Source organism: Pseudomyrmex gracilis, unplaced genomic scaffold, assembly GCF_002006095.1.
Source record: "Pseudomyrmex gracilis isolate BER0280 unplaced genomic scaffold, ASM200609v1 scaffold_285, whole genome shotgun sequence".
NCBI classification, from domain to species: domain Eukaryota; kingdom Metazoa; phylum Arthropoda; class Insecta; order Hymenoptera; family Formicidae; genus Pseudomyrmex; species Pseudomyrmex gracilis.
In genome coordinates, this window is record NW_018020869.1 from 13,990 (window position 1) to 23,008 (window position 9,019).

The 9,019-nt window shown below is 34.5% G+C and overlaps 1 protein-coding gene across 1 annotated transcript in view; it reads right to left on the bottom strand.

The window, feature by feature from the left end:
- Positions 1-348: 348 nt before the first annotated feature.
- LOC109859760 (titin-like) overlaps positions 349-9,019 on the bottom strand; it is a 69,668-nt gene continuing 60,997 nt past the window's right edge. The window contains exons 78-90 of the mRNA XM_020438302.1: positions 6,458-7,777; positions 5,322-6,091; positions 4,783-5,242; positions 4,601-4,692; positions 4,431-4,519; positions 4,121-4,341; positions 3,683-3,757; positions 2,438-2,542; positions 1,953-2,358; positions 1,786-1,855; positions 900-1,703; positions 731-797; positions 349-546 (exon numbers count right to left, since the gene is read on the bottom strand). Of these exons, the coding sequence (XP_020293891.1) occupies positions 443-546; positions 731-797; positions 900-1,703; positions 1,786-1,855; positions 1,953-2,358; positions 2,438-2,542; positions 3,683-3,757; positions 4,121-4,341; positions 4,431-4,519; positions 4,601-4,692; positions 4,783-5,242; positions 5,322-6,091; positions 6,458-7,777 (4,583 nt within the window). The 3' untranslated portion in view covers positions 349-442. The remainder of the gene's footprint in view (positions 547-730; positions 798-899; positions 1,704-1,785; positions 1,856-1,952; positions 2,359-2,437; positions 2,543-3,682; positions 3,758-4,120; positions 4,342-4,430; positions 4,520-4,600; positions 4,693-4,782; positions 5,243-5,321; positions 6,092-6,457; positions 7,778-9,019) is intronic.

The window sequence follows — 9,019 nt, forward strand, 5'->3', positions numbered from 1 at the left end:
AAGATACCTACGAAGCTATGAAAAGTAGTTTACCTATAGAACAATTAAAATATTGTTGAAGGAAAATATTCTATAAAATTGAGGAAATATGGGATTTGTCGCGCGTGGAAAGCATAGCGGCGTAAGCGAAAATCCGCACATCTATTTTTTGATCAAGTAAAGCTTTATGCATCTGAAAGCATAAAACAACGTTCATCAAAATAATCGCAAATACTATATTCTATATAACCATAAATTTTCTGCTTTCTTCTATGTTCTTATTTTATAGATAAAAAGTAATGCAAAAATATAAATCATATTATATTAAATAAAAATTTAATCTCAGATTCTACGAAACTTTCTAGCAATCTTAATTTAAGCGTTTTGCTTATGTGATGTGAAATTAAAAGCAAAACACTATAAAATAATTATAGAAGCACTACTTATGACGAGTATTAATTAATCAAGATAAAAGATCATGTGAATAGATTCCATGCATCGAAACTCGTTGTTCCGAACCTTTAATTTCTTGAATATCTTGTGTAGTTTTCCTTTCGTCTCTTCTCTCTGTAATAAAAAAATTCTTACTCTCTTAAAAAAATTAGAATTAAATAACAAAAATCTAACACACGTAAAGTAAAATGACACGTAAAAATATAATGTTTTAATTCTGCATGCACTTATAAAAAACTTTTATGAGTTTTTGTTCTAGAAAAAAAAAGTTTTTCATAATCTGCAATTTTGATCTTACCCATAAAATGAACTTCTGTTTTACGAACATAATCAACTCTTTCCGTAGCATGTTGTTCAGTTTCAACCTGTTATAAAGTGTATTTTATTAAGAAAAAACATATTAGAAAGATATAATGAATAGTTGTTCTAAATTTTAATGATTACAGATTTGTACATCTTATCCCTACCTCGGAAATTTCTGTAACTTCCCAAGCACGTGGCCTGAAGTCTTCCGGAGCAAAGTGCGTGATGACTTCTTCTACGGTAGCATGTTGCAATTCGACCATTCTCATAAAGGCACGAAAACCGACAGTTGCTGCGACAAAACTCTCATCAGTCGTCGTTTCTTCGGTAAGCACTTGTGTGATTAAAGCACCGTAACCCTTTCTTTCTACTAATTGAACCAAAGCGTTTTGAGCATCAGGTGTTTTCAAAGCGGGAAAAATCTCAGTTCTGTAAAGGCACTCGTTGATTTCGTTCACAGAAACGCCTTGTCTAACCAAGTAACCAACTGTCGCGAGTTCTCGAAGAGGTGATTCACCTGGACCAAACTCTTTCACATCAAGTAACTCCATGATTTCATCTACTTCTCGAGCTATATTCTCCTTCTGTCGTTCTACAATCTCCATAACAATAATATCTTCTTTAATCTTTTCTGCTTTTACTTTCTTCGCTTTTTTCTTCGTTTCTGTGCGTTTTGTTTCTTGCGTTCTAGTTTCGACATGAGTTTCGGAGATCGAGACTTCCTGTAAAGGTTCCGAAATGACTTGTGCGCGATCAAGCTTTGTTTCAATGGTAAAGTCCGGAGCGACATCTTCGCTTCGGATTTCTGACACAACAACACTTTCTCGCTCTTCAACAATTTGCTTGGCTCGTTCTTCAACTTGTGGTACAATTTCTTGAGTTTTCTGATCATCAATTTTTTTCAAAGATGCTGTTGCCTCGGTTATAAGTGGTTCTTGAATTGGTACTATTTTTCGTGCTCTAGAAATCTAGAATATACAGAGAAAAATATATTAGTTATATATGAAATTTTACAAGAAATAGTTCAGAAAACTTTTAAAGTGCATGCACCTCCTCGGGCTTTTCTTCTATGATTTCGGTGGTTTCCAATACTTGAGTTTCTTCAATACGGACAATTTTTCTGTACAAATACAAAAAGCAAATATTACAATTTGTACATAAAACAATTGTGGAATTAAATGCGGAATGTGTAGAAAGTAACACAAAGAATTACTAACTTTTCTTCTGGCTGTTCCTTTGATACGGGCTTTTCTTCATGAATTTTGTCTTTTTCAATTGTGATACGTTCAGCCTTTATTTTCTCCTTAACTTCTTTTGCTTTCTTTAATTCGGGTTTCTTTTTCTTATGTGGTTTCTCTTCTTTTTTCAACTTTATTTCTACTTTTTCCTCTTCGATTACCTTCTCTTCCGGTGCTAGTCCAAAGTCACTTACACTTTCAACACGCAGTTTGGCTTTTGTTGTTATCATGCCAATTTCACTGGTAGCTTTGCAGATGTATGTAGCTTCGTCTTCTTTGGTAGGTCGTTTTATCGTTAAAGTAGTTCTGTTTTCGTTTTCAAATATACGCACTTTCACATTCTCGGTGTTCATTATGATCTTATCATTTTTATACCAAATAATATCTATAGAATAAATTATACTATTAGTTAAAAATTTAACAATTGAATTTTATTACTATTTAGAACATATAGATATAATTACCTGGTTTGGGATTACCAGAGTAGACACATTCAAATACTGCAGTATCTCCTTCTCGCGTGTAAACATCTGTTGTTTCTTGGACAATTCGGGGTACAGCTTGCGTGGCTGAAATTATTACTATTGTATAGTCGTTCATTAAATCCTGTCATTAGAAAACAACAGCAATATTCAAATTTCTTACCTACTTTTGTGCTCAATGGCATATTTTTCGCATAAGCCTCATGTCAGTAGTCTAATTAGACAAAAACACAAACAAATTCATGCACGGTTATTTTTAAACACACAATCCATTTATATCGTTAGTTTCAAGTTAAATTCTACCTGACATCGTGCCTCTTTCGTCTTCAGTGCAATATTCATCATAAAATGTAGATACGTTTTCTGCTAATCCAAAATTTCCTTTACATTGATTCTCAAGTAGCAAAAACTCTTGTAATTCTTCTTGACTATCTACCGTATGCAGTTGTTGGAAAAACTCTAAATCTATTTCTCGTGGCTCTAACGGAAGCATTTGCGGATCCATCAGATAATTTTCGCATCGCCGATCTTTACGAGATTTTAAGACTGGAATTCTAGATTTGGGATATGTGTGATATTTTTTCTTGTAATCATAAGTCGACTTAAGTATAAATTCGTCTGAAATAGTTTTATACATCTTGGTGTCAATCTTATTCTGATTGCTTGACATTTCATTTTTTTCCTCGATTGGTGACAAAGAAAACAGAGTTTTTTGGCTATCCACAGGCGTAATTTTGTTATTACTTGAATACAAGTATTTTTGAATTTTTTTCTCATATCTTGAAGGCGGAAAATCACCAAAATCGAGAACAAATTTTTTTTTTTTATGTTCTGATGATATGTTATGGTAATATGTTTTCACGTGTTCTTCATCTTGTTCTTTGTCTTGTAACCGTACTAATAAATCAGATGTCGTTTGTTCTTTATGAAAAGGTTCGATTTGCCAAGAGTATTGTATCGCAGTAATATTTTCTTTAGTACCTATGTATATTGAATCCGAATGTCTTCTCGTTAAAAAATCCATATTGTATGCTTTACTTTTGTCTGAAGCTAATTTGATATCATCATCAATGTTCATTAAAGTTTTCGTTGATGAAAATTCACTAATTACAGTCGAACTATCCCTTTGAGAACTTTCGTCTTTTAATACACGATCATCCAAACTGTCGATCGAAAAGCTACACTCTGCGTCACTCGGCATGCAACCGGCCATGTCCAAATTCTTACCTCTTAAGGCCTCTTGCATTTCTTCCATATGTGTGACCCATTCTGGCTTACGATATTCTTTTGTTCCAAGTATACCTAATGACACAGAACGACAATAAGAAATATATAACAAACGTACCGCGAATCTTTTGAGTTTCTTCAGTATTTGAATAAATGAAAAGATTAGAGCAATACTAAAGAGATTCGTAGAAATGTAGATACGCGAAATGTAGATAAACAATAGAGAAAATAGTGTGCGTTGAGGATGTTGCAAGTGTTTGGTTGGTGTGGATCAGGAATATATTTTTTTAGGGATACTCAGGATTTTACCAGCGGATTTTACCAGCGAGTGCTAGAGGATTTCGATGACACTTTTTCGATCGAAGAGCATAGCTGAAAAGAATTTTACTAGGTATATTAGAAAAGTTTTTACAAATTGTATTTTGAGAATGATATTACCTTCTACTGATAAATATGTCATAGTAGTCGATACACCAAGTGGATTGTGAGCTTCAAATACAATTTCACCGGTATCGTCAGGAAAAGTTTCAGCAATTGTTAATACCGACGTACCATCTTCAAATTCCTCAATTAAGAATTCTTGTGAAGGTACAATTTCTGTGCCTTGTTTGTACCATTTCACTTTCGGTTTCGGTTTACCTTTCACTTTTACTTCCAATCTATGCAAGAAGAAATGAGTTATGCGTGTTGAAATATATTTGCGTGTAACATGATTATTAGTTGCATATTAAATATGTTTTATACATACCTAGTTAATTCCCCATCTTTAATAGGAACTAACTGAGGAAGCTTTTTAACTATCTCTGGTGCTGATTCTTCTACATCAGTATCGATTTCCTAGCAATAGAAATAAATTTTAATATACTTGATGTTGTATGAAATATAAATATGATATATCTTGAATAGTTCTATACGTACTTTTGGAGATAAAAGATCTTCTTCTGATCCTGTAGTAAGAGATGTTGCAACTATCGAAGATGCAATTTCTGAGTCAGGCACATACTCGTAAGCTAAAAATAAGTCCGATTCGTAATTAATTACAAGATAGACAATCTTAATAAAGTACAATTATTATTTTTTTCGACCGATAGAATTTATACCTTCCACAACAAGTGATGACATGCAGACGGCTTCGCCAACGGGATTTATAGCGCGACATGTATATTCGCCAGCGTCTTCAGGGAATACTTCGGTAATAGCTAGACTGCAGACACCTTCCATGTCTTGGACAATTGTAATTTCTTTACCTTCTTTAATTGGTTTGTCATTGTGATACCATTCTACTCTGGGTGTCGGTTTTCCTTCAACGACGCAAGTTAAATTAACACTCTCACCGTCCATAACTCTTACGGGCGATAGCCTCTTAACGAATGTTGGTGAAACCAATTCAACTGCTTCTTCCCATGTTGTATCTATGATGTTAACAACAGCTGTACAGGTGACAGAGCCACCAACATTTTCAGCACGACAAGTGTAGCTACCGGCAAGCTCCGGTGTAACTTCCTTTACCATTAAAATTGATCGATTCTCTTGAGTCACAATCCTTACTTGTGGTGTTGACTATAACAAAGATTGTATTACACTCATTAATTTTACGATATATTTTTATTATATTAATAAACATAATAACTCGAGTTACCTCAAGAAGTTTGCTTTCGTGGAACCATTGGAAAGATGCTGCCGGATAAGATTCTACTTTTGTTTCCATGATAACAACTTCTCCTTCTGCTACAAGTTGGGGCTGAATTGGTTCTACAAATCTAGGTGCTTTCACTTCGCTAGTATCTTTACGCTCTTTAACAGTTATAGAACTCGAACTTCTCGCTTCACCGACTTCATTTTGGACTCTAATTTCATACTTGCCGCTGTCCTTCTTTGTAACATCAGATACAATCAGTTCGGTTGTATTCTCGTAGATTTTTATCTCGTTTTTGTTGGTTGGTATAATTTCAATACCATTGCGGAACCACTTGACTTCTGGTTTCGGTATACCTTCGAAGTCAGCCAAAAGTTTCAGAGGCTTTCCGCGTTCGGCTATGAGAGCAGGTAAAGGTCGTGTAATTCGTGGTGCTCTAAGAACAGCTGGTTTGCTTACTTTGACAATGTTACTGATCACTAAATTGGCTCTACATTCAGCGCGACCGTATTTATTTACAGCACGAACACGATAAATAGTTTCATCTTCTGATATTGGTTCTATAATTTTAAGCGTAGCTTCTCCGGTTGTCGGATTGAAGGTTATTTCAGTTCTTTCGTTTGGCTTTACTTCTTTTTCACCCTTATACCACTTTACTTCTGGTACTGGTGTACCAGTTACAACACATTCTAACAGGGCAGGTGTGTGCTCTTCAACCATTATAGGTTTAATCGGGGTTGCAAAATGCGGTGCTACACCTTCCTCTTCTTTTTCTGAAAAGCAGAATGTTATGTAATTGTATGTAAGTATTAAGAAATTTAAAAAAATATAATCACACTGCATGCTGTGCATATTTTTACGTTGCACTCTTCCTATTTTTTGTAAAAACTATAAATTGATTTATAGATAGATAGATTGATTTATATTAGAAGACATCTTATTTTTTTATAATAAAATCATGCGCTTTAATTGCAAACAAACACAATTATCAAATTCAAAAATTATATATAAACTTAATCTAACGATATTTTTTTAACAAGAAATTAATAGAAAAACTTAAAACTGTCAAAAATGAAATTTCATAATCAATCCAAATCATATAATTGTGAAATAAATTTCACACTCAATAATATTACTACCATATATCACAAGATTGACAGTGGATGTTGCCACTCCAGCCGGATTAGACGCTCTGCAAGAGTACATTGCCGCATCTTCCTCTTTTACTTTTGTAATTTCTAAAGTTGCTGTTGTTTCAAATATCGTCATTATATATTTTTCACTTGCATGGAGTTCTTGTTCATTCTTATACCAAGAAATTTCAGGAGTAGGATTTCCTATGACAGTACAAGTAAACTTGGCAGGTTTTTCTAGCTCAGCAATAACGGGCTGCAACTTTTGGATAAATCGTGGAGCAATAGTTTTGTCTTTGTCCATAATTGATATGTCGACTTGAGTACGTTGTCTGCGTTTTCTTTTTCGATCTTCTATTTGCGTGATATCTTTCTTAACTTGCACTTCGACATCTTCAACAATGTCCTCGATTTTTTCAGTTTTTGTGATAACTTCTTGCTTTTCTTCTTCAACAATAGGAACAATTTCTTTAGGTACTTTTTCTATTTTCTTAGGTTTTCTTTTAATCAATTCAATAAGAGTTTCTTCTCTTTCTTCTGATACTTCTGCTTGTTTTTTAATTTGAGGTCCTTCAATAATTTTTTCTTTAAGTTTTTCTTCCGTGATCTTTTCTTCTCTTACTGTTTTTAATGTAACTTCTTCCACTACGTCTTCTTCCTTTATTTTCTTTTTAGATATTGGTTTTAATGTAATTTTTTCTTTTTCAACTATCTCAGTTAATATCTCATCTTTATTTGAGACTGGTATATATTCTTCAGGCTGCTTAACACTTGATTCCTTAACTTGTTCCATGAGCTTTATTTTCACGGTTTCTTTTTCTCCTCTTCTGGTTTGATCTTGTTTCTTTTTTCTCCATGAAACCATACTTGTTTCAACCATTTCAGTTACCTTTTCTCCTTCTTTAGATACTGGAACAATGTCCACTTCTTTTTCGGTTTGATCTTGGATAGTTTCAGTTGTAATTACACTTATTTCTTTTTCTTCAGAAATTTCTGCAACTGATTCTTCTTGATCGATTGGCACTATTGTAACTTCTTCCTTGAAGTCGACAACCTTTTTTGTTCGTTTACCACGTCGCCAAGGAACTGCTGTTTCTTTCGGTTTATCTTCGACAGGTTCTACCGGTTTCAACACAATTTCACCTTTTGTCTCTTCTTCTTTAGAAACCTTCCTAACCGGTTTCAGAATTACTTCCTCTGGTTTTGGTTCTTCTGGCTTCTCAAGTCTTTTAACAGGTTTCAGTCGAACTTCCTCAGGTTTTTCTTCTGGTTTTTTCCTTTCCACCGGTTTTAAGGTAATTTCTTCTTTTGTCTCTTCCTCTTTAGGAAGCTTTTTAAACGGTTTCAAAATTACTTCCTCCGGTTTTGGTTCTTCTGGCTTCTCAAGTCTTTTAACAGGTTTCAGTCGAACTTCTTCAGGTTTTTCTTCTGGTTTTTTCCTTTCCACCGGTTTTAAGGTAATTTCTTCTTTTGTTTCTTCCTCTTTAGGAAGCTTTTTAACCGGTTTCAGAATTACTTCCTCCGGTTTTGGTTCTTCTGGCTTCTCAATTCTTTTGACTGGTTTCAGTCGAACTTCCTCAGGTTTTTCTTCTGGTTTCTTCTTTTCCACCGGTTTTAAGGTGACTTCATCTGGTGTCTCTTCCTCTTTAGGAAGCCTCTTAACAGGTTTCAGAATTACTTCCTCCGGTTTTGGTTCTTCTGGCTTCTCAATTTTTCTGATAGGTTTAAGTCGAACTTCCTCAGGTTTTTCTTCTGGTTTTTTCTTTTCCACCGGTTTTAAGGTAATTTCTTCTTTTGTCTCTTCTTCTTTAGAAAGCCTCTTAACCGGTTTTAGAATTACTTCCTCCGGTTTTGGTTCTTCTGGCTTCTCAATTCTTTTGATTGGTTTCAGTCGAACTTCCTCAGGTTTTTCTTCTAGTTTTTTCTTTTCCACTGGTTTTAAGGTGACTTCTTCCTTTGTCTCTTTCTCTTTAGGAAGCCTCTTACCCGGTTTCAGAATTACTTCCTCCGGTTTTGGTTCTTCTGGCTTCTCAATTCTTTTGAATGGTTTCAGTCGAATTTCTTCAGGTTTTTCTTCTGGTTTTTTCTTTTCCACCGGTTTTAAAGTAATTTCTTCTTTTGTCTCTTCTTCTTTAGGAAGCCTTTTAACCGGTTTCAGAATTACTTCCTCCGGTTTTGGTTCTTCTGGCTTCTTAATTCTTCTGACTGGTTTCAGTCGAACTTCCTCAGGTTTTTCTTCTGGTTTCTTCTTTTCCACCGGTTTTAAGGTGACTTTTTCTTGTGTCTCTTCCTCTTTAGGAAGCCTCTTAACCGGTTTCAGAAGTACTTCCTCCGGTTTTGGTTCTTCTGGCTTCTCAATTCTTCTGACAGGTTTAAGTCGAACTTCTTCAGGTTTTTCTTCTGGTTTTTTCCTTTCCACCGGTTTTAAGGTAATTTCTTCTTTTGTCTCTTCCTCTTTAGGAAGCTTTTTAAACGGTTTCAGAATTACTTCCTCCGGTTTTGGTTCTTCTGGCTTCTCAATTCTTCTGACTGGTTTCAGTCGAACTTCCTCAGGTTTTTCTTCTGGTT